Consider the following 26,829-nt stretch of genomic DNA (forward strand, 5'->3'; position numbering starts at 1 on the left):
ACACACAGTGAATGAAGAGAGGGGAAGATAGGCGGAGCATTGAGGAAATCTCTCTCTCTCTCTGTGGTCAACTATATGGGCACTAACAGACTGATTCTCAGACAGTGTTCCTAGGCTGGTAATTCATTTACAGAACATACACTGACAACTGGAGCTATTTTCACAGTCAGAAAGACAAGTTGACCATCAGACAAACGCTGATTTACATTTTCCCCCTTCCTACAACACCTTTCAAGGTAAGACTCATGGAAGATTGTCCTATGAAATAGAGACAAAACTTATGTGTTTGTTTGAGTTGATCATCCAGTTATATAAAGACTAGCCAACAGATAATATATTTAAAAAAATACAAATTAAATTATGATCAGCCTTTCTATGGCCAAAGTTTTGAATGACTAGACTCAGTTGTTTTCAAATTCCAGCAGCAGGACTTTCTTTTGGAATGTTAGATAACATTTTTAAATTTTTGCATGTTAATGTCTAGCCAGCAGATTCCGACCTTACCGTTATGCTTGTTAACACTGAGCTGCACTGAGGTCGGAACAATCATGGTTAGATTAAGAGACTGCAGAGCCGGCACGAGATGTGGGTCGGAAAAAGTGACAATGCAGGGATGGGATGTTCCACTGTACTCCAACTTTTACCTATATCCAAACTGATACATCAAAAACTGCAATTTTTGTCCACACACTAGCTAGCAGTTGCCACAACCGCAGCTCATTGTAAAGAAGAGTAACGGTAGGGTTGGAATCTACTGTCTAGAAAGGCCTATGGCAACAGTGCTGAGATTTATGATTATATGAAGTTCATGATTATTTGAGTGTTTGTGGTATTCATATGCAAATGACAAGTTAATTGACTTTGATATAGGCCTTGTTCTGAAATTCTGACAAAGATCTTTATCTCCCTGTACAGACTAGGCTACCTTCACCTATCATGACGACACCTAACCAGAATCGAACCCCCCGCGGCGTGGGCACCCCGCTCTCCCCCAACCGCATCACACGGCTGCAGGAGAAGGATGACCTGTGCAACCTCAATGACCGCCTGGCCGTCTACATCGACAAGGTGCGCTCGCTGGAATCTGAGAATGCGGGGCTGCGGATGCGCATTACTGAATCGGAGACCGAGATTAGCCGGGAGATGAAGGGCATGAAGGCTGCTTATGAGGCCGAGCTTGCTGACGCCAGGCAGACTCTTGACTCGGTGGCCAAAGAGCGTGCACGCCTGCAGCTGGAACTAGGCAAGGTGCGGGAGGACTACAAGGAGCTCAAGGCCAGGTACCTACAGCATCGGTGTATATTCCAATATAAAAACCATGTTTTTATCCTATAAGCCCCACCATGCAATTGATAAAGCTCTCAATTAAGAAAGATAATCTTTAAAAAATATATATATATTTTACCTTTATTTTACTAGGCAAGTCAGTGAAGAACAAATTCTTATTTTCAATGACGGCCTAGGAACAGTGGGTTTACTGCCTGTTCAGGGGCAGAACGACAGATTTGTACCTTGTCAGCTCGGGGAATTGAACTTGCAACCTTTCGGTTACTAGTCCAACAACCACTAGGCTACCCTGCCGTCGCAACACATTCATACTGTAATGTCCTGGTGTGTGTGTGTTTGTGTGTCTGTGTGTCTGTGTGTCATTAGAGTGCAGGGAGAGCGGTGGAGCGTTGATGTGCCATTCAGTTGAACTGAGTTTAGTATTATTAGACTATTAATATTAATTAGAGTAAGAATGTCTGATTACATCATTCTGTGACAGCCAGAAAAGCTAGGCACATTTGGCACAGGTTTACAGAGTCAGTTGAACTTATGAAAGTGTGTGTGATGGTTAAGCGTTGGATTCAAACTTTCCATGCCTACTGTTTCCATTCTGGAGTAGTTTGGGTTCTCTGACTCACCCAAATAGGTTTAAGATGTAAAAGTTATACTGCCACAATGTCTCCAGTGGTTATATAACAACCACTGGGGAACCAACTCAAGAGCATGCATTGACCATGTGAACGACTAAGTCTGAGGTTTCAACGGAAATTTTGTCTCTCTGATTAAAAATGTATGCAAATATACAGTTTCCTAAGATCTGAACAGATCCAGATGTTTTGTATTGCATCTCCATTCTTGTGGGCACTTGGATGCTTGAATGCCTTTTGAAGACGTTCTGATTCTGATCAAAAGCTTGTTTGCCTTTGACCTCAAATACAATTTAAGGTAATTTGGATTAGCCTAAAAAACCCAACGAAAAAAAAACCCAACGATAAGCCTTGCGATCCTAATTTTTTTTATTAGTCTCACGCTGTTGGCGGTAGCTGCACTCAATTCAGCTTCCCTACACGCCAGGTAGGCGACGTGTTCCCATTTTGAACCATTTCATATATCTGAAGGTACGAACTTCCATCCCTAGTACTGGGTCGGTGCCCCCTTTGCCTCCAGAACAGGCCTAGGAGGAGCAAATCAAGTGCATTGGCCTACCAATGGCCAATCAGATGGCTCAGATTATCGTGTCTGCAGTAATATAGCAGGTGTTGATACTGTGAGATTTCTACACTTTTAAAACCATGACTAGAGACAGACAGTCATTGAATACAGCAAAGAGCTGCTATTTTTATGAGTGAGTTCATTTCAAAGTTTTTAGTCAGCACTGTCAACACTTTCTATTTAACACTTTTACAAGTCATAAAATGTGCGTTCTCCCTACTTAATAATTTTTAATACCGAGGAATATTTCACTTTCTCTGGTCATAGGAGTAACAACATTAATTTGTGCATAAGGCAGACAAAATATGGTGCGATTCGAGTTTCACCATCAGCTGGATGATGCTGTCCATTTCAGTCATTGTCAGCGGAGGAAAGGGAGACTGGAGGGACATTGAGAGGTGGACCGTCTGCTGCCCTCTCCCTCTGCTGAGCTCAGACTGACTATCAGATGCAGGCTCCATCAGCCCACTAAAAAAGCAAATTATTCAAATTTATGCTCACTCAGCTGTGCCTCACAAGTAATACAACAACTGATCTATTAGCGTGATCATATAGCCTATCTCAAAAAAATTGTCTGAGAAGAACAACAATGCATTGGCAGGGGAATTGAAAGCAAAGCCAATGTGATAATATTTTGGGCCTATAGCCCACTGCACAAACCTCATTACTACTGTACTGTTTTGTGCATAGGGGGGCCGTTTCTGAGATATTGGAACCATCGTGGCTGGCACTGATGATTGTATCACACTCAAAGTCGCTTAGGTCACTAGTTTTTCCCCATTCTAATGTTCAATCGAACAGTAACTGAATGCCCTCGATGCCTGTCTGCCTTCTTTACATAACAAGCTATGGTCACGTGACTGTAGGAGCGATCCATTTTCGTGAACAGGGTGGTGCACCAAATGAAACTGTCCGGTGACTGTAGTTTGCCTACACACACCCACTTCCTACGCCTTCTGCATGTGTCAAATGATTCCGGTTTTATTTAGCATATTCCTTCATTTTCCTCATTGCTCAATGCAGTTTGACTGCAACCATCATCCAGCCAAACAGCTCCCACCCCATCCTACTATACAGAATCCAAGCCCAGTGACTAACACTTTCCCTTTTGTGCTTTCCAGTCATCAATCTGTGTCCCAAATTGCACCCTATTTCTTACAAAGTACACAACTGTTGACCATGCCCCATAGGGCTCTGGTCAACAGTAGTGCATTGTGAAGGGAATAGGGTACCATTTGGGACACAACTTAAATGTACAATACGTGGCAGTGTTTGGAGTGTTCCACTCCCCGCTTCCATTATTTTTTCATAAATATTGAGATGGTGACAGCCTTGTGTTTGGCAAAGGCAGGCCGGGTTGCCATGGCAGTCTCTCAACCAAACAAAGACGGTCGTGGCTTGTGGCTACCATATGCGTCACAGTGGATGGATGAAGATATAACTATGACTCATAGCACAGGGCTGGAAACACCCCCACCCATTCCCAGGCTTTCCCACCTTTCTCCTCCAGGCTTTCATCTCCCTAAAATAGCCACAGGATACAGCTGTATGAATGAAAAAAAGGAACTGTTGGAAAAACAGTTCTACATCTACATGATTTATTTGTTGAAGGGATAATCAGTGTAGGTAATCAAGTCAGTGTAGATACACTCTTGTCACTGACATTCTTTCTTTCTGTAGCAATTGAGATTGGAGACAGATAAAATTACATTTATTATATTAATATAAAATCTACTCAACACTCCAAGAGACTGTTCATCATAATTATGTTCATACAAACCAGTGATTCCAGTGAATGCATGTCTCCTCAGGAACACAAAGAAGGAGTCCGACCTGGCGGGGGCGCTACTCCGGCTGAAGGACCTGGAGGCTTTGTTGAACTCTAAGGATGCATCCCTGACCACTGCCCTGGGAGAGAAACGCAACCTTGAGGCAGAGGTCAGAAACCTAAAGGCCCAGCTAGCCAAGGTGAACGCACTCACAATTTGTCTGGTTCTCCAAGACACTATCAATCCCATTCACACAGCTATTGTCCAACACTATTGTTCCACTATTGCTTTTGTGAGTCACTGACTTTTTTCACTCCAGTTCATTCTGATTCAATCTCTTCATCTAGTTGACACTGTTATCTCTTCTCATTGTGTGCATGCTTGTGTGCGCTTGCCTACATGTGTGTGAATGCCATACCCTAACATCTTATTTCTCTTTCTGACTCGATCAGCTGGAGACCAGTCTGAGCGATGCTAAGAAGCAGCTGCAGGATGAGATGCTGAGGAGAGTGGATGGAGAGAACCGCATCCAGACAGTAAAAGAAGAGCTGGAGTTCCAGAAGAACCTCTACACTGAGGTCAGACTGTCGGACATTGTCACTACTGTTACCATGATGATGATAATCATAATTTTAAGACATTTTAACTAGACCTTCATGACTAGTTTGCAGTAAAACTAGTAGTAATCATTATGGGTCAGTAATGTTTCTCGATTAAGATTAAACAGCAACTGCCCCTAAAAAGCTACTTCTTGTTTTGAAAACAGCCTATGTTGCATCGATATGAGACAGAAACATTTGTTATAGTGTTAAAATTGATTACAAAGTGTAAATAGAATAATTTTTGTCATAAAGTCAGTCTCGTACAAAACTCAGATTTGCGAGACAATAGGAATAAATGGTATGTCACGTAATGAAGGGTTCCATAACAGTTTTCCTTGGGTTGGGTTTATGTCAATCCTGCCCTCATGCCCACAGCTGGCAGCAGCAAAGTAATCATCAATTAGGAGCGCAGCTGCACATGACCCCATCATAATGCCCATGGTCAATTTGGTTTGACACTCAGTATCCGTATGGGGCTATTTAAGGACCATCAATAAATTACAAAATGTACATGGAATAATATTTGAAAAGGTTAATAGCTCCAAATTTCAATGTCTCAACTTCAAACCAACTATAATTTGTAGAAATCCATATTGAAAGCATTTATTGAGGCAACTATAGCTAATTCGCCAGCTAAAGGTAATTGGCTAAATTAAAATCTTACCATATGCTTCCCAGTCGAAAAAATTTGCACATACACTACCGTTAAAAAGTTAGGGGAAAGAAAATTAATTTTTTTTTGTCCATTAAAATAACTTAAAATTGATCAGAAATACAGTGTAGACATGGTTAATGTTGTAAATGACTATTGTAGATGGAAACGGCAGATTTTTAATGGAATATCTACATCGGCGTACAGAGGCCCATTATCAGCAACCATCACTCCTGTGTTCCAATGGCACGTTGAGTTAGCTAATCCAAGTTTATCATTTTAAAAGGCTAATTGATCATTAGAAAACCCTTTTGCAATTATGTTAGCACAGCTGAAAAATGTTGTCCTGATTAAAGAAGCAATAAAACTGGCCTTCTTTAGACTAGATGAGTATCTGGAGCATCAGCATTTGTGGGTTCGATTACAGGCTCAAAATGGCCAGAAACAAATAACTTTCTTCTGAAACTCGTCAGTCTAATCTTGTTCTGAAAAACGAAGGCTATTCGATGTGATAAATTGCCAAGAAACGGAAGATCTTGTACAACGTGCAAACTGGCTCGAACCAGAATAGAAAGAGGAGTGGGAGGCCCCAGTGCACAACTGAGCAAGAGGACAAGTACATTAGTGTCTAGTTTGAGAAACAGACTCCTCACAAGTCCTCAACTGGCAGCTTCATTAAATAGTACCCGCAAAACACCAGTCTCAACGTCAACAGTGAAGAGGCGACTCCGGTATGCTGGCCTTCTAGGCAGAGTTCCTCTGTCCAGTGTTTGTGTTTTTTTTGCCCATCTTAATCTTCTCTTTTTAATGGCCAGTCTGAGATATGGCTTTTTCTTTGCAACTCTGCCCAGAAGGACAGCATCCTGGAGTCGCCTCTTCCTCTTCACTCAACGAGATTACTAGTTTTCGTGCACATTTTTCACTTGAGAAATAGTTTACCAAATACCTTAGCTATATGTTCTTTACTATTCTGTCATCAGATTTTTCATCAATGCTCCTTATAGGACACATCACTGCACTCTATACTCCTCTGTAAACTAGTCATCTCCGTATAGCCGTCGCAAGAACCACTGGTTGATGCTAATGTACAAAGCCCTCTTAGGCCTCACTCCCCCTATCTGAGATACCTACTGCAGCCCTCATTCTCCAAATACAACACCCATTCTGGCAGTCACGTTCTGTTAAAGGTCCCCAAAGCGCACACATCCCTGGGTCGCTCCTCTTATCAGTTTGCTGCAGCTAGCGACTGGAACGAGCTGCAAAAACCACTCAAACTTGACAGTCTTATCTCCATCTCTTCATTCAAAGACTCAATCATGGACACTCTTACTGACACTTGTGGCTGTTCGTGTGATGTATTGTTGTCTCTACCTTCTTGCCCTTTGTGCTGTTGTCTGTGCCCAATAATGTTTGTACCATGTTTTGTGCTGCTGCCATGTTGTGTTGCTACCGTGTTTTTGTCATGTGTTGCTGCCATGCTGTGTTGTTGTCTTATAGGTCTCTCTCAATGTAGTATTGTGGTGTCTCTCTTGTTGTGTCGTGTGTTTTGTCATATATTGACATTTTTAATCCCAGCCCCTGTCCCCGCAGGAGGCCTTTTGCCAGGCCATCATTGTAAATAAGAATATGTTCTTAACTGACTTGCCTAGCTAAATAAAGGTAAAATAAAATAAATAAATAGACTAGACTAGATGCGTGCGTCTTCATGTGCCATCGCACGCATGTTGATTTGGTCCATCCACACCGGACATGATCAGGACGCGTAGGTTGAAATATCAAAACAAACTCTGAACCAACTATATTAGTTTGGGGACAGGTTGAAACAAATTAAATATTCATTGACATTTAGCTAGCTAGCTTGCTGTTGCTAGCTAATTTTTCCTGGTATATAAACATTGGGTTGTTATTTAACCTGAAATGCAACACTGGCTGTGTGGTCAGAATGTTAGCCCTGAAAATAAATGTATTTATTTCCTGAATATTTTGTGGAATTGTTTCTGGCTATGTTGTTGCTACAGTGGCTCAAGAGGGACAAAAAACAGTAATATTGTTGTTTTTTCCTCGTTATTCAAGAGAAGGACCTTGAGGGAATGTGGGAGCACAGGTGTTCGTTTCGCCTAGCCGAGTTCTACTCGAAGCAAACCAAACCTATGTATGCGGACGCCTTTACTGTGTACTGTTTTGGCAGAGTGAATGTACAAACACTTGCCATTGAGGATTATTTTGAATCCAGGAACAGGCTTAATTAATCTGAGGGGAAACCGGTCCTTAAGATTTAGTTTTGTTGATAAATCTCTTACAGGAGCTGAGAGAAACAAAGAGACGCCACGAGTCTTGCATGGTGGAGCTGGGTAACGGAAAACAGGAGGACTTTGAGAGCAGGCTGGCCGAGGCCCTGATAGAGATGCGCTCCCAGCACGAGCTACAGATCAAGATGTACAAGGATGACATAGAGAAAACCTATACATCTAAGGTAGCCCATCCATCAGATTTTGAGGTTGAGAAAGAGAGCTTCATGATGTGCAATGTGCCTGCTAGTAGTATATTCAGAAAGCTGCAGGCCAACATGCATGCTACCATTTGAGAGATTTGAGCACAAGTTTGATTGAAGTACATTTCATCAGCATAGCTAAGGGATGAATAGCATCAGTTTAGACGACCACTGATTCTGGTCCCCATGCTCCCAAGGACTGATGCCCTTTTGTTGTTCTCTGCCAGTTGGAGAATGCCCGCCAGTCTGCTGACAGGAGCAGTCACCTGGTGGGGGCAGCCCATGAGGAGCTGCAGCAGACCAGAGTACGCATCGAGTCTATGTCCTCCCAACTCAGCCAGCTGCAAAAACAGGTATAGTATTTGTGCAGGTTTGTCAAAATAATAACACGTTATATACACATGCGCAACCAAAAGATTCCACAGTTAATCTCGGTTACCCAGAAGTAAAATTATCTTGCGAAAGTTTGTCATTTCATGCCATTAACAATTGCGATTACCTTTGTGGAAAGGAAGGAAGCTAAGTCTCCTCCATCGCAAATGGAAACTCTCTGCCAAACCCCTCTTTTTCGCTAATTTCACCTGTGTTTATCATGGCCAAAAAGCACATTTTTGTTAGTGGAAACCGTTTATCATCCACACACAGACTTAAAAATCACTGCACTAGTTAAACGCCGCCTTCGCACAATCCTGATTTGTCAGAAAAACCCAAACCAGGAACTACTGCTGCTCGTAATCACATGTATGTGAGGATTGACAGATTCTCACCGGTTCATCGCTCCACAAGAGATTATTCCCCAGTTCACATCCGGTGCTGCAGCGCGCCATAATTGCTAGCTAGATCCAACCAGAAAACGGAACAAATGACTAATATACACACATTGACTTTTTAGTACCAGATCCACTAAACAAAATCATCAGACAACATTTATTTCCTGTATATTTTCTGTTTGCTCTGGTGTTTCATTTGGCTAGCACAGCAAATAATATCACTGGAGCTAGCGTGATGTGAAGGTAGAAAAATATCAGTTTACATTGTTAGCCAGCTAGCTAGATAAATGAATATCTCTCACGACAGCCAACAAAGTAACTATGTAGCTAGCATATAAATTCAATGTTTGACTGCCACATTGTTTACCTCATAAGTTAGCTAGCAGCAGTAATTACCCAACTATCAACCCCTCTCCCCCTAACCAATGTCACTCAGTTCTTCGTCTGCATCCTCCAAAACACAACTATATTTTACCCAAGCCCACTGACTTTTTAAAATCAACAAACTAGTTTTAATGAACCACTAGCTTGTGCCAATCATGTATTATCAGCCTCACTTTCCAAGACTTAGTTAGTGGTGTGTTTACAGTAAAGCTGAACTTTACAGATGCTAGCACTGACACCTTGTGGGGATAATGTTGAACTGCATATCATCACACCAGGATGGTACATAACATTAGTTTTATTTCAAGCAACATATTTGGTGATGTATTTTGAAGTTAAATGAACTAATAATGGTTCTCTCCTGTGCGTGTCAGGTTAACCCAGGCCCTGTTTGTCCCCAGGCGCTCTCGTTTGTTGACTTCTGTAACCGTAAAAGCCTTGGGCTCATGCATGTTAAATTCATGCATGCATGTTCAATTCTCGGGCCGACTCTTTTCTCTGTGTATATCAATGATGTCGTTCTTGCTGCTGGTGATTCTCTGATCCACCTCTACGCAGAAGACACCATTCTGTATACATCTGGCCCTTCTTTGGACACTGTGTTAACAAACCTCCAAATGAGCTTCAATGGCATACAACACTCCTTCCGTGGTCTCCAACTGCTCTTAAATGCTAGCAAAACAAAATGCATGCTCTTCAATTGATCTCTGCCCGCACCCGCCCGCCCGCCCGACTAGCATCACTACTCTGGACGGTTCTGACTTAGAATATGTGGACAACTATAAATACCTAGGTGTCTGGCTAGACTGTAAACTCTCCTTCCAGACTCATATTAAATCTAGAATCGGCTTCCTTTTTCACAACAAAGCCTCCACTCTTCACCCTACCGATCCTTGACTTTGGCGATGTCATTTACTAAATAGCCTCCAACACTACTCAGCAAATTGAATGCAGTCTATCACAGTGCCATCCGTTTTGTCACCAAAGCCCCATATACTACCCACCACTGCCACTTGAATGCTCTCGTTGGCTGGTCCTCACTACATATCTGTCGCCAAACCCACAGGCTCCAGGTCATCTATAAGTCTTTGCTAGGCAAAGCTCAGCTGACTGGTCACCATAGCAACACCCACCCATAGCACACACTCCAGCAGGTATATTTCACTGGTCATCCCCAAAGCCAACACCTACTTCGGCATCCTTTTCTTCCAGTTCTCTGCTGCCAATGACTGGAACGTATTGCAAAAATCACTGAAGTTGGAGATTTATATCTCCCTCACTAACTTTAAGCATCAGCTGTCAGAGCAGCTTACCAATCGCTGCAGCTGTACACAGCCCATCTGTAAATAGCCCACCCAACCAACTACCTACCTCATCCCGTATTTGTTTTTGTTTTTCTGCTCTTTTGCACACCAGTATTTCTTCTTGCACAGCCTCATCTGCACATCTATCACTCCAGTGTTAAATGCTAAATTGTAATTACTTCACCACTATGGCCTATTTATTACCTTACTTCATTTGCACACACTGTATACAGATTTTTCTATTGTGTTATTGACTGTACATTTGTTAACCCCATGTGTAACTCTGTGTTGTTTTTGTCGCACTGCTTTGCTTTATCTTGACCAGGTCGCAGTTGTAAATGAGAACTTGTTCCTCAACTGGCCTTCCTGGTTAAATAAAGTTTAAATACATTTTTAAAAATGTAAAAAATCCCTAAGTTCTACCTTCATTACAAGGGTAGGTTTAGCTACAGATTTTAACACCAGATAATGTGATTTAACCCCAAAAGATGTTTACCCATTATACTGGGAGTTACAGGTTTGCCAATATAAAATGTTGCCAAAGGTTTTTCAACTAACCTGGTATTTGTGATACTGTCTTGTTCTCGATTTGTGGAAACAGGAGTCTCATAAAATGTCCAGTTCCAGGGGGTCCGTTTGAATTATTAAAATAAATAAATCTTTTGAGCCATGAAGTAATCCAACAATGTGTAAGCTGCCATCTCGTCTATTTCAAATGTTCTCTCATTGATCAAGACAGGTGGAACCACCCCAAAGTGCCAGATGTCATGATGACACTCACCTGTCTCAATCAATGAAAACATATTTGAAATAGACAATATGGTGGCATACACATTGGTGGACTACTTCATGGAGAATAAAATGTATTTATTTTAATAACAGAGCATTTTCTAAATTCAAACGACCCCGCTGCAACTGGACACAGACATTTTATGAGACTCATGTTTCCACGAATTGAGAACGAACATAGTACGAACATAATCAAATGACACTTGAAGTTAGCTTGCTGGAGGACAGTGAGTGTAGCAGAATGAAGCAAATTGACGCAAAATCCTCCCGCAGCTGATATGCTTATTGTATTAAGATATAGATAAATTCATGATGGACAGGAGACACTACTTTAAGTCTCAGGGGGGAAGACCTCACATTACATTGGCTACTAGAACTCACCTCTGCTCCAGTCACACCCCTTTCACATCCTCCTACTCCGCCGACAGTATAACTCAGCCACCGACTGTGTGATCTGAGTCAGTGTAGCAGAATTAAACCGGGGTGCAACTTCGGAAGTGGGGGGGACATTATTATTTATTTTTAATCCAGTTGGATAAACTCTCCAAACAGCCTACCCGACCGCTCGGAGGTGTCCACATGGTCCTAAAGCACACTGTCCCTTTTTTTGTGTCACATTCCAATGGGGGTGCTAGATTGATTCAGTTCACACATTCTGCTCTGCTGACTGCTGAGGTTGATGCAGAGAAGGATGTGTGAGTGTGTCGCACATTAGCTAGTTGACAGTTGCTTCTACTTCTCAATTCATCCTTCCTCGATTCCTCTCCTCCTTCTCAAAACCCATTGGAGAAGGTCAGAAGGGTAGGGACCTTGTGGCTTCTCATCCAATACAGTTGCAATACAATACAGATGAGGAAATGGGATGTGAGGAATCAAGGAAAGACAAAGTGAGACAAAATCCTAGTAACCATTGTGTGGTGATGTCACCCACCCTTAGACCTAAAGTACTGTTATCCTAGCCCAACTAGGATAATGGATGCTGGTTTGTGGGTATGAAGTGCTGTTGTAGACAGGGGTTGCATCCCATGTCAGCCATACAGGGATTGTTACACCGATGATCAAGGACATCAGCTGCAAATCTATGCAATATTAGACAAATTGAGAGTGAGTGACAATCAAATGAAACAGACAAACGGGGAATATTAAATCACCATAAAATACACTATACTTAATTCAAAGGATCAACACTTTATTTCATATCATACAAAGAACGCCTATGTAAATAGTTAGTGGGTTTAGACATCCATCTTACTCCAAAACAAGAGAGAATTGAATAGTTAAATGAATAGTGTCTAATACAAATAATTAGCAGAATGTCAGGTGTTAGGGCTGGGCTGCCTTACATTTATTTGGAAAATTTCTTCTCACAAGCTCTACAAACAAGAATGTTAAACAAAATTATATTTAAACATACTTTACCAGTTGTCTGTGCGGTTGGTCCTTTAGATAATTGCATAAACTTTTCAAAGTACTGGTAGTGCTTTCAGATGATTTCTATCACCTGATGCATTCATACAAGATGAAAATACATGCATGAGACGCATGCCTACTTCTAGAGCTCGTGCAACGTGTTTACATGTTTCTGTGCGTTTCAGGTGATAGAAATCTGAACGCTCTTTCAGCGCTTTGAAAAGTTGACGTACTTTCCTGTAGATATATTTTCTCACATTCGTACCTGGAAAAGGGCCAACCACACAGACAACCATTAAAGTAAGTTAAAATGTGATTTTATTCAAGGTCGGTAGAGGAAACCTTTCCAATTTAGGCTATTCACTGAATTGCTTCTTTGGGAAATCTTATCAAATTTAATTTTGAAAAATAGATTAGTTCCCAGTTGCAAGGAACATCCGACCCTGACCTTGAGAAAACAACTAGACTGAGTTAGCTAGCTAGCTTAGCTGTTAAAAATATGTATACCCTGTCAATAAGTAAGTTTTACCCATTTCATAAGAACCTTTCCACCCATTCCAGTTGGCAGCCCGTGAGGCGAAGGTGAGGGACCTGGAGGAGGCGTTGTCTCGTGAGAGGGACACCACGCGCCGTCTGCTGGGGGATAAGGAGAGAGAGATGGCTGAGATGAGACAGAGGATGCAGCAGCAGCTGGATGAGTATCAGGAGCTGCTGGATGTCAAACTGGCCCTGGACATGGAGATCTGTGCCTACAGAAAGCTACTGGAGGGAGAGGAGCAGAGGTATACTGAAGACATAGAAATATGCATTTTATAGTCACACATACAATACTTGTAAAATAGGGCAGGGTTAAACCTGTTCTGATAGCTAAGTTAGCTTGCTGGTTTCAATATTGAATCACTACAAGGGCTGCCGGCTAGAGCAGTATGGATGCCGTCGTAATTGGCTAGTCACCTCACCACCATGAACTACACACTGGTACTTTTTAGGGTTCTTTAATGAACAACTGTAGGATGTGGTTTTACAAGGAATAGAAAAACAAACATATTATAGGACACAATAATGTGATTATTACTATAAGATGCATACAGTATATAAAGGTTTAACCAGATAAGCTTACTACAATTTGCTATGTAAATGTAATGAAAAAAGGCTTCACACAGATGTGAATACAATACGGACTTAAAATGATATGGTGTATTTAATAGGCTTCCATTACATCTAAAATATAATGCAGTATAGGAGAACATGAATCACAATAGCAGAATACATCTGCAGTCTATACACTGCTACACAATACAGTTCTAGTATGCTAACATAGACAGTAAGCTATAAAGTGGCCCGCAAGGACACGTGACCACTACAAGGTGCAATAACTGTGTACTGACCATGAAAATGGTGGACAGAGCGAGAGCGCTCACTAACACAACTTAAACCTGCTATCTCTAATAAGCTGCCGCAGTAACCAGCAGGCTGTACAATGTAAACAAACTCTGACCACGATAATAAAAGGACATAAATATTCTTAAATCTCAAGCATAAACATAACTGCAATGCACTGTGTGCATGAATCATAGAAAATAGTTAGCCTGGCTAACTAGCTAGTTGCTAGCAATAACGATACATAAGCAATTACAACTTGGAGGCGGTACTCATACCTTAAGGGAACATTTCGGCATTTCGTGTATAGTTAGTGAAAAAGTCCATATTGCAAATGTACGGTCCCTTACTAGACGTCCGAAATCGTTTGTAAAATTCGCGGTCGGCGTCGGGCCGTGCGGTAGGGAAGTCATCAAATGAACTTTGTCGGACATTCGGTTTCCGTTTAATAAAATAAACAAGTTTTGGACCATTTTTCCGCTATCCCGGAAATTCCCACAAGAGGGCATAAGGAATCATATGGCAATTTGGCAAAACATCACGAATCACGACGGGGCCTTATCTCGAAAACTGAAAATATTTCGAAGCCGAAACTTGGTGAGCGTAGGTTTGGCATAATGGGCAGTTGGCCCCGAACAAGATGGCGTCTAGGCCTCAACGGTTTTTGAGTTATGGCCATTTTTCTGGGATTAAAGGTCCTAAATGGAAATAGAGAAATTATTTTTCCACTTCAGGTCAAAGTCAAGGAGCCTCCGGCGTCAATAAAAAAAGAACCAGCCATTTATCTATCGTCATTTAAGAGAAACGGAACAATGACAAATTGGAGATGTTCACAAATAGGCGTTTTTTTTTTCAACGGTTACAGATCCAGTTGCGGGGTGTTCATACGAATCTTTTTAAAGTGTGAGGCGGAGCTCTGCGAGATTTCTGTGATTTTCTATGATTTTCTGAAATAACACACACACACTAAACCCTCCGTAAATAACTGAGTTCTTAACGTAAAGACTTAAATCTCAGGATTATGTAAAGGCATACCCCATTTATTTATAGCTTCCTGTGCCAACCAGAAGTGCCTTAAATGGTGTCATAGTGGCTGTTTCCAAGGGTTAAAAAGGTCAGATCTTTTCAAAACTTCATATGTGTGATTAGGCAACCCCCATGAACTGTAAGTCAGTCATTTCTCCCAACAGATGTCAAAGAAAAGCTCTCACACACACACACACAGCAAGGATGGAGTGACAAAGTGCGGTGCTTAAAGACACAGAGAGCAGGCAATGGCATTACCATAATCCCTAGGCCGTGCCGAGTTCAACGAGATATCCCGCTTGACCGTAGCTCGCTCGGTCTAGGCGCAGCGACCATTAGAATAGTAGGGCCAAAATGAAGCCTGCCCCACAATGTCATTTGCTTTTGGGTGACAGTGAGAGAACCGTTAGGGTGAGAAGAAAAATTCCACCACAGGAATGTTCCTAAGGTCCTCCCGATCTGTACAAGCCTAACCTTGACCGTGTGGCATTAACCCTTAACAGTAAAACAGGGTTTTTTGATCTCACAGATTACAGTGACATCTCTCCCCATAGGAATACATAGCCTGCACCACAAAATTCAACCTGAAGCCTATATGGGTTATGAATGCCGTATGAACCTGTCTTCGGTACCAGTCCATCAGGCCACTATGAGGTCTACCTGTGTTGATTCTAAGCTTCCTGGACCAACCGGATGTGGTTAAAATGCCCCTAAAAGTGTATATCCATACCCTGCCTGCAGTTTGACAGACATAGTGCACTGTGTAGATCAGTCAATTCTTAACGTAAAGACTTAAAACTCAGGATTCTGTTACAGCATACCCCAATGAGGATATGTGTTGATTTATAGCTTCCTGTGCCAACCGGAAGTGCCATAATTGGTGTCTCAGGGGCTGTTTCGAGGGGTTAAAAAAGTCAGATCTGTCCAAAACTTCATATATGTGATTAGGCAACCCCCATGAACTGTAAATCAGTCATTTTTCCCCAAAAAATTCAAAGGAAAAAAAAATCACACTAAAACACAACTTGGAAGGAGGGACGTATTGGGGTGCGTAGAGACAGACAGTGGCTGCTTTGTTGGAGCTAAAAAAGAACCGTCAGACCTAGAGTTCCGAAACTTTAGAAACCTGTTCTAGACCTCCGGTCGATGGTGCGTGGTGAGTTACGTGGCTCTAGACGGTTCTCGGACCGAGAAACAGCCTCGTACATTTGCAATACCTTCAATTCATTTTGACCATCACGAAAATGACGACGTTTAGAAAAGTCTCAGAGATGCAAGGCTAGGTGCATTGAAACCGGCTCGGCCCATAGAGACGGACCCCAACGTTTCTGTCCGATAGCTCGTTCAAGGACCCCGTAGTAAGGCATGGAAAAAAGTGGATTTTCAGCACCAATTAGGGTTTTGCTCGGACACCAAATGACCTATCGAGCCGAAACTCGGGATTCGGGGTCGCCTCACATAGGCCTTCACATAATGTCCGAACTGGACCCGCAGCTAGAACGTAACTATGTGTTTTACCTTTTTATTATGTTTTAAACTGAAGGCGCTGTGAATTATGGGCCTGCTCTGACATATGTGATAGTTGGCTACTAAATGTGTAGGAAAAAGTGGGTTTGGTGTCAATTGATATCCGTTTGGTGTCATAATGACATCTAATTGACTGATGGACACTGACTTGCTAGTTGACTTTTGTGCATTTGCAATATGTTTAAACAGAGAGGGACCATCACCAAAATGGCATTCTGAAACCAACACAAAAAATGGCATCACCATAGTCTCCAGACTGTGCCGAGTTCAATGAGACGCCCCGCTTGACCGTAGCTCGTTCTGAGTGCAGCGAACTTGAAAAAAAGAAGGCCCAAAATGAAGCCTGCCCCACAATGTCATTTGATTTTGGGTGGCAGTGAGAGAACCGTTAGGGTGAGAAGCACAATTCGACCTCAGGTACGTTCCTGAGGTCCTCCCGATCCGTGCAAGCCTAACCTTGACCGTGTGGCATTAACCCTTCACAGTAAAAAGAAGGTGTTTACTTGAAACAGCTTGCTTTGACTTCTCGCCCCATAGGAATACATTGCCTGCACCTCTAAATTCAACCTGAAGCCTATGTGGGTTATGAATGCCTTATGAACCTGTCTTCTATGACAGTCCATCAGGCCACTATGAGGTCTACCTGTGTCGAATCTAAGCTTCCTGGAGCAACCGGAAGTGGTTAAAATCACCCATACACTGCCTGCAGTTTGATAGACATTGTGCATTTAACCCTGTGTAGATCAGTCAATTCTTAACGTAAAGACTTAAAACTCAGGATTCTGTAAGTGGCTATGTCAATCAAGACATGTGTTTACTTATAGCTTCCTGTGCCAACCGGAAGTGCCTTTAATTGGGTCACACTGTCTGTTTCGAAGGGTTAAAAAAGTCACATCTCTCCAAAACTTCATATGTGTGACTAGGTAACCCTTCTGAACTGTAAATCAGTCATTTCTCCCAACAGATGTCAAAGAAAAGCTCCCTCACACACACACAGGAAGGATGGAGTGATAAAGTGCGGTGCTTAAAGACACAGAGAGCAGGAAATGGCATTACCATAATCCCTAGGCCGTGCCGAGTTCAACGAGATATCCCGCTTGACCGTAGCTCGCTCGGTCTAGGCGCAGCGACCATTAGAATAGTAGGCCCAAAATAAAGCCTGCCCCACAACGTCATTTGATTTTGGGTGAGAGTGAGAGAACCGTTAGGGTGAGAAGAAAAATTCCACCACAGGAATGTTCCTAAGGTCCTCCCGATCTGTACAAGCCTAACCTTGACCGTGTGGCATTAACCCTTAACAGTAAAACAGGGTTTTTTGATCTCACAGATTACAGTGACATCTCTCCCCATAGGAATACATAGCCTGCACCACAAAATTCAACCTGAAGCCTATATGGGTTATGAATGCCGTATGAACCTGTCTTCGGTACCAGTCCATCAGGCCACTATGAGGTCTACCTGTGTTGATTCTAAGCTTCCTGGACCAACCGGATGTGGTTAAAATGCCCCTAAAAGTGTATATCCATACCCTGCCTGCAGTTTGACAGACATAGTGCACTGTGTAGATCAGTCAATTCTTAACGTAAAGACTTAAAACTCAGGATTCTGTTACAGCATACCCCAATGAGGATATGTGTTGATTTATAGCTTCCTGTGCCAACCGGAAGTGCCATAATTGGTGTCTCAGGGGCTGTTTCGAGGGGTTAAAAAAGTCAGATCTGTCCAAAACTTCATATATGTGATTAGGCAACCCCCATGAACTGTAAATCAGTCATTTTTCCCCAAAAAATTCAAAGGAAAAAAAAATCACACTAAAACACAACTTGGAAGGAGGGACGTATTGGGGTGCGTAGAGACAGACAGTGGCTGCTTTGTTGGAGCTAAAAAAGAACCGTCAGACCTAGAGTTCCGAAACTTTAGAAACCTGTTCTAGACCTCCGGTCGATGGTGCGTGGTGAGTTACGTGGCTCTAGACGGTTCTCGGACCGAGAAACAGCCTCGTACATTTGCAATACCTTCAATTCATTTTGACCATCACGAAAATGACGACGTTTAGAAAAGTCTCAGAGATGCAAGGCTAGGTGCATTGAAACCGGCTCGGCCCATAGAGACGGACCCCAACGTTTCTGTCCGATAGCTCGTTCAAGGACCCCGTAGTAAGGCATGGAAAAAAGTGGATTTTCAGCACCAATTAGGGTTTTGCTCGGACACCAAATGACCTATCGAGCCGAAACTCGGGATTCGGGGTCGCCTCACATAGGCCTTCACATAATGTCCGAACTGGACCCGCAGCTAGAACGTAACTATGTGTTTTACCTTTTTATTATGTTTTAAACTGAAGGCGCTGTGAATTATGGGCCTGCTCTGACATATGTGATAGTTGGCTACTAAATGTGTAGGAAAAAGTGGGTTTGGTGTCAATTGATATCCGTTTGGTGTCATAATGACATCTAATTGACTGATGGACACTGACTTGCTAGTTGACTTTTGTGCATTTGCAATATGTTTAAACAGAGAGGGACCATCACCAAAATGGCATTCTGAAACCAACACAAAAAATGGCATCACCATAGTCTCCAGACTGTGCCGAGTTCAATGAGACGCCCCGCTTGACCGTAGCTCGTTCTGAGTGCAGCGAACTTGAAAAAAAGAAGGCCCAAAATGAAGCCTGCCCCACAATGTCATTTGATTTTGGGTGGCAGTGAGAGAACCGTTAGGGTGAGAAGCACAATTCGACCTCAGGTACGTTCCTGAGGTCCTCCCGATCCGTGCAAGCCTAACCTTGACCGTGTGGCATTAACCCTTCACAGTAAAAAGAAGGTGTTTACTTGAAACAGCTTGCTTTGACTTCTCGCCCCATAGGAATACATTGCCTGCACCTCTAAATTCAACCTGAAGCCTATGTGGGTTATGAATGCCTTATGAACCTGTCTTCTATGACAGTCCATCAGGCCACTATGAGGTCTACCTGTGTCGAATCTAAGCTTCCTGGAGCAACCGGAAGTGGTTAAAATCACCCATACACTGCCTGCAGTTTGATAGACATTGTGCATTTAACCCTGTGTAGATCAGTCAATTCTTAACGTAAAGATTTAAAACTCAGGATTCTGTAAGTGGCTATGTCAATCAAGACATGTGTTTACTTATAGCTTCCTGTGCCAACCGGAAGTGCCTTTAATTGGGTCACACTGTCTGTTTCGAAGGGTTAAAAAAGTCACATCTCTCCAAAACTTCATATGTGTGACTAGGTAACCCTTCTGAACTGTAAATCAGTCATTTCTCCCAACAGATGTCAAAGAAAAGCTCCCTCACACACACACAGGAAGGATGGAGTGATAAAGTGCGGTGCTTAAAGACACAGAGAGCAGGAAATGGCATTACCATAATCCCTAGGCCGTGCCGAGTTCAACGAGATATCCCGCTTGACCGTAGCTCGCTCGGTCTAGGCGCAGCGACCATTAGAATAGTAGGCCCAAAATAAAGCCTGCCCCACAACGTCATTTGATTTTGGGTGAGAGTGAGAGAACCGTTAGGGTGAGAAGAAAAATTCCACCACAGGAATGTTCCTAAGGTCCTCCCGATCCGTGCAAGTCTAACCTTGACCGTGTGGCATTAACCCTTAATAGTTTAACATTAACCCTTAACAGTTTGCATTGACTTCTCTCCCCATAGGAATACATTGCCTGCACCCCTCATTTCAACCTGAAGTCTATATGGGTTATGAATGCCGTATTAACCTGTCTTCGGTACCAGTCCATCAGGCCACTATGAGGTCTACCTGTGTTGATTCTAAGCTTCCTGGACCAACCGGAAGTGGTTAAAATCACCCTAAAAGTGTTGATTTATAGCTTCCTGTGCCAACCGGAAGTAACATAATTGGTGTCTGTTTCGAGGGGCTGTTTCGAGGGGTTAAAAAAGTCAGATCTGTCCAAAACTTCATATATGTGATTAGGCAACCCCCATGAACTGTAAATCAGTCATTTTTCCCCAAATAATTCAAAGGAAAAAAAAATAACACTAAAACACAACTTGGAAGGAGGGACGTATTGGGGTGCGTAGAGACAGACAGTGGCTGCAATAGTTAGCTTTGTTGGAGCTAAAAAAGAACCGTCAGACCTAGAGTTCCGAAACTTTAGAAACCTGTTCTAGACCTCCGGTCGATGGTGCGTGGTGAGTTACGTGGCTCTAGAAGGTTCTCGGACCGAGAAACAGCCTCGTACATTTGCAATACTTTCAATTAATTTTTGCATCACGAAAATGACGACATTTAGAAATGTCCCAGAGTCGCAAGACTAGGTGCATTGCGAACGTCTCTGCCCATATAGACAGACCCCAACGTTTCTGTCCGATAGCTCATTCAAGGACCCCGTAGCAAGTCATGGAAAATAGTGGATTTTCAGCACCAATTATGGTTTTTCTCGGACACCAAATGACCTATCGAGCCGAAACTTGGGATTCGGGGTCGCCTCAGCTAGGCCAACACATAACATAAGAAATGGACCCGCAGCTAGAACGTAACTACGTGTTTTATGTTTTTTTTTATGGTTTGAACCGAAGGCGTTGTGAATTTTGAGCCAGCTCTGAAGTATGTAATAGTTGGCTACTAAACGAGTTGGAAAAAGCGGGTTTGGTGTCAGTTTGTATCAGTTTGGTGTCAGAATGATATCTAATTGACTGATGGACTCTTGTCCACTTGACTCTTGTACATTTGCAATATGTTTAAACAGTGAGGTACCATCACCAAAAGCGACATTCTGAAATCTACCCTAACGAGCGATTGAGATGAACCAGAATCACTGCAAAGCCATCCCGAGTTCATCGGGCCAGTCAATTTCACATTCCTGCAGGATTTTTATAGCATGACAAATTCGTGATGGTACCTGCCCATTGAAACATATTGCAAATGCACAGTGACTTTGAAAAAGTAAGGAAACATAAACAAATGGACATAATGAAATCAACATTTTTTTATTTTGGGTGACCAGTTGCACGTGCATTTGCAATATGATTCTATAGTGAAAAAACATCACCAAAGTCACATTCTGAAATCTACCCTAACGAGCGATTGAGATGAACCAGAATCACTGCAAAGCCATCCCGAGTTCATCGGGCCAGTCAATTTCACATTCCTGCAGGATTTTTATAGCATGACAAATTCGTGATGGTACCTGCCCATTAAAACATATTGCAAATGCACAGTGACTTTGAAAAAGTAATGAAACATAAACAAAAAAAATCAAAACTTTTTTTTTTAGGGTTACCAGTTGCACATTTCAGATCACCAGTTGCACGGAGGAAAATCGTTACTTTTGACTTTGACTTTTGACTTCCTATGACATCATATTGCAAATGGACAAAACATATGCCTTATGCACAAGTAAAACAAAAAAAAATATGATAATACAAGTTGACAAAGGTATAGTTTGAGCAAAGTATAGTTTGAATTTTGAGCATGACAAATTCGTGATGGTACCTGCCCATTAAAACATATTGCAAATGCACAGTGACTTTGAAAAAGTAAGGAAACATAAACAAAAACAATCAAATTTTTTTGGGGGGGTTACCAGTTGCACATTTCAGATCACCAGTTGCACATTTCAGATCACCAGTTGCACGGAGGAAAATCGTTACTTTTGACTTTGACTTTTGACTTCCTATGACATCATATTGCAAATGGACAAAACATATGCCTTATGCACAAGTAAAACAAAAAAAAATATGATAATACAAGTTGACAAAGGTATAGTTTGAGCAAAGTATAGTTTGAATTTTGAGCATGACAAATTCGTGATGGTACCTGCCCATTAAAACATATTGCAAATGCACAGTGACTTTGAAAAAGTAAGGAAACATAAACAAAAACAATCAAATTTTTTGGGGGGGGTTACCAGTTGCACATTTCAGATCACCAGTTGCACATTTCAGATCACCAGTTGCACGGAGGAAAATCGTTACTTTTGACTTTGACTTTTGACTTCCTATGACATCATATTGCAAATGGACAAAACATATGCCTTATGCACAAGTAAAACAAAAAAAATATGATAATACAAGTTGACAAAGGTATAGTTTGAGCAAAGTATAGTTTGAATTTTGAGCATGACAAATTCGTGATGGTACCTGCCCATTAAAACATATTGCAAATGCACAGTGACTTTGAAAAAGTAAGGAAACATAAACCAAAAACAATCAAAATTTTTTTGGGGGGTTACCAGTTGCACATTTCAGATCACCAGTTGCACATTTCAGATCACCAGTTGCACATTTCAGATCACCAGTTGCACGGAGTAAAATCGTTACTTTTGACTTTGACTTTTGACTTCCTATGACATCATATTGCAAATGGACAAAACATATGCCTTATGCACAAGTAAAACAAAAAAAAATTATGATAATACAAGTTGACAAAGGTATAGTTTGAGCAAAGTATAGTTTGAATTTTGAGCATGACAAATTCGTGATGGTACCTGCCCATTAAAACATATTGCAAATGCACAGTGACTTTGAAAAAGTAAGGAAACATAAACCAAAAAAATCACATTTTTTGGGGGGGTTACCAGTTGCACATTTCAGATCACCAGTTGGACATTTCAGATCACCAGTTGCACATTTCAGATCACCAGTTGCACATTTCAGATCACCAGTTGCACGGAGGAAAATCATTACTTTTGACTTTGACTTTTGACTTCCTATGACATCATATTGCAAATCGACAAAACATATGCCTTATGCACAAGTAAAACCAAAAAAAATTATGATAATACAAGTTGACAAAGGTAAAGTTTGAGCAAAGTATAGTTTGAATTTTGAGCATGACAAATTCGTGATGGTACCTGCCCATTAAAACATATTGCAAATGCACAGTGACTTTGAAAAAGTAAGGAAACATCAACAACAAAAAAAAAACCTTTTTTTGGGGAGTTACCAGTTGCACATTTCAGATCACCAGTTGCACGTGCATTTGCAATATGATTCTATAGTGAAAAAACATCACCAAATGGACATGATGAAATCAACACAACGAGGGATGGAAATGAACAACTATCACTGCCCGGCCATCCCGAGTTCATCAGTTCAGTCAATTTTGGCCCCCAAAAAATTGACTTTTTACTTTTGACTTTTGACTTCCTATGAAATCATATTGCAAATGGACAAATCATGTTCCTTATGCACAAGTAAAAAAAAAAATATGATAATAACATTTTACAAAAGTATATTCATACAGTTCTTACACATGATTAATTGATTTAAAATCAAAACAATTTCGAAAAACGGTCCAGAAAGCACTTTTTTTACGAGGGTGATAAGTTTTTTTTTTAAATTCACATTTTCAACTTTTGACTTCCTATTAAATCATATTGCAAATGGACAAAACATATGCCTTAAGCACAAGTAAAAAAAAAATATATATATATATATATGATAATAAAATACGAATAAAGTATGTTGATACAGTTCTTATACGAATGTAATTGACACAAAAATCTAAAGAATTTAGAAAAATGGTCCAGAAAGCACTTTTTTAAGGATGTGTGAAGTTTTTTACCAAATTTTGACATTTTTGACTTTTGACTTTTGACTTCCTATGAAATCATATTGCAAATGGACAAAACATATGCCTTATGCGCATGTAATTTAAAAAAAAAATTATGATAACAAAATTGGACAAAAGTATATTCATACAGTTCTTACACATGTGTAATTGACAAAAAAATCGAAAGAATTTCGAAAAAAGGTCCAGAAAGCACTTTTTTAAGGGGTGATACGTTTTTGAAAAAAAAATCATTTTTTCAAAATTTTGCTTTTGGATGTTGACTTGGGTTGCATTTCCAATATGAAAAACCCCGGTGGAGCGCACTCGCCCCCTGTTGGATTTTTGAAGTGTTACAATTGGCAATTGCCATATGGCATTTGCAATATACTTTGAACGAATCAACGCCGCTTTGGGTGGTATTGGACATTGTGTATATGGTTTGTCCAATGCCAATATTTTGCCATTCATTTTTGTACAATTCAGGGGGCTATTCCCTTACAACAAGCAGGCTAAAGAGAATGTCTCTGATTGGATAGAAATTTGGTGGTGATTGACTGATGATCTGTCGGGTATTCTAACTAAAGGGACGAACTAGAAATACTACATCTGAAAGCCTTTTCTACAATACTAATGCATATTGTACATTTTTACACACATACTTTACATGTACTTACTCACAGGGCTACAAACAGTCACATGTGGCAAAGTATTAAAAAGTATTAAAAAGTATTGTATATACAGGTCAGAAGCACAAATACATGTCAAACTCAGTCATTCACAAATTACTCTTGCTCTTTTCCCTTCTCGGTTGTTAAAACCCATGGATCAATTCTACTCCATCCAGGTTGCGTCTGTCCCCCAGCCCTCCCACTACGCGAGTGACAGGAAGTGGATCAGGCACCCATACCGTCCACTGCAGTTCCTCTACCAAGAAGCGGCGTCTCAACAACACTGACAGTGAGGCCTCAGGCCTGACAGGAGGCACAGTGGCACGAACACGCATCACCCAGCAGGCTTCTGCCAGTGGACGTGTCACTGTGGATGAAGTGGACCTGGATGGGAAGTATGTGTTGCTCAGGAACAAAGCAGATGAGGTGAGAGGGGCTTGTTTGGCATTTTACACATTAAAGTCTGTTTGTTTTCTTATTAGGTTGATAGGATGAGGCTGAAGAGTGACATTTACAAATCTACTGCCACTGCTTTAGCACTTTAATTAGGGATTTACAGTAAATCCATCCTCTACATCACTCCCACAGGACCAGAACCTGGGAAACTGGCAGCTGAAGCGACAGATGGGCTCCGGCACCCCCGTCACCTTCAAGTTCCCCCCTAAATTCACCCTGAAGGCTGGACAGAGGGTCACGGTAAGTGTGTCTGAAAAGCTCCAATTATCATTGTGTTAAACATGGTCATTTTATCTGTGAAAAAAATGAAATTACTTCTGAATGTTCTTTTGGGGAATCAGATCTGGGCATCTGCAGCTGGCGGCAGCCACAACCCCCCTTCTGACCTGGTGTGGAAGACCCAGACCTCATGGGGCAGTGGAGACCACTTCCAGACCACTCTGATCAGTGCCAACGGAGAGGTGGGCACTCACTGTTTATTTATTTATTTGACATTTATTTAACTAGGCAAGTCAGTTTAAGAACAAATTCTTATTTTCAATGACGGCCTGCCCCACAAACATGTTCAAATTATAGTTTGTGACATTGCAACGGATCTTTCTCTCTATTCAGGAAATGGCTATGAGGAAGGTGACCCGCACCCTATTTGACCAGGATGATGATGACATGGTGAGTGCAATCAAATGCCAATTGAGTATGAAAAGGATGTGTCTTCGGACTTTGGCACGTCCATAAGGAATGCAGCAAAATTAATGTGTGGTTAATAGATATATCTCTGACGCCCCCTGCAGATGGCCCATAGCACATGTGGAGGAGATGGTGAGTATAACCTTCGGAGCCGGTGTGGCTCCTGTGGCCTGCCCGCTGACAGCAAGTCCAGCGGAGGCTTCTCTGTGTCCTCCACGTCCCGCTCAATCCGAAGTGGGGGCATCGCTGAGGGTCTCCTCCCACACTCCTATGTTGTGAGCAGCAGCACGTCTCGTAGGGTAGGTCCTATAAGTCCCACAGACACATTTTTAGTCCCTATAAGTAGGCCCATTTGAAATCTACACTTCATCTGCTGGAAAGCACACAAAACCTGTTTAATGACACAGAACTCTGGTTGTGTAGTCATTGAGCTATTCAACATATTAAGATATTTTGCACAACCAACAGCGTATGTTAAAAAATATATCTAATTTTTCAGAGTGGATCTAGAATGGAGAACTGCCCCATCATGTGAAGTTCTTTGAGTTCTTACTGGTGCACATGGACTCCATTTCATCTCAATTTTTTACATATATATCTTTTTTTATACTCTTTATCCAATAAAGTTTTTCTAACTTTATACATTGTAATACATTCAGACATGCACATGTATTGTATTTGATTTATGTTTAGATCCAGACAGAGCACAAATAAAGGTTAGATTAATTTGTTGGCATGAAAATTTGATTGAACCACTAGTGCCACTGTCAGCTATATGTTTTCCCAATGGATCCCTGCATGTTACAGTATGTCTCCAGTCTGATTTGTAACACATATAGCTTCTATTCATGTCACAATTAATAAAATAATAGAATAGAATAACTATGCATGGATCAATA

At 41.5% G+C, this 26,829-nt stretch overlaps 1 protein-coding gene across 1 annotated transcript; it reads left to right on the forward strand.

The window, feature by feature from the left end:
* LOC110514751 (lamin-A) lies at positions 1–26,829 on the forward strand. The gene is made up of 13 exons (XM_036971154.2): positions 1–236; positions 916–1,280; positions 4,293–4,449; positions 4,703–4,828; positions 7,807–7,977; positions 8,223–8,348; positions 13,214–13,434; positions 24,964–25,213; positions 25,376–25,483; positions 25,585–25,704; positions 25,856–25,912; positions 26,035–26,229; positions 26,430–26,829. The coding sequence occupies exons 2-13, from the start codon at positions 937–939 to the stop codon at positions 26,463–26,465; spliced, it is 1,911 nt and encodes a 636-aa protein (XP_036827049.2). The 5' UTR covers positions 1–236; positions 916–936; the 3' UTR covers positions 26,466–26,829.

This window comes from Oncorhynchus mykiss, chromosome 30 (assembly GCF_057628025.1).
Source record: "Oncorhynchus mykiss isolate SJ-2025 chromosome 30, ASM5762802v1, whole genome shotgun sequence".
In the NCBI taxonomy this organism is placed as follows: domain Eukaryota; kingdom Metazoa; phylum Chordata; class Actinopteri; order Salmoniformes; family Salmonidae; genus Oncorhynchus; species Oncorhynchus mykiss.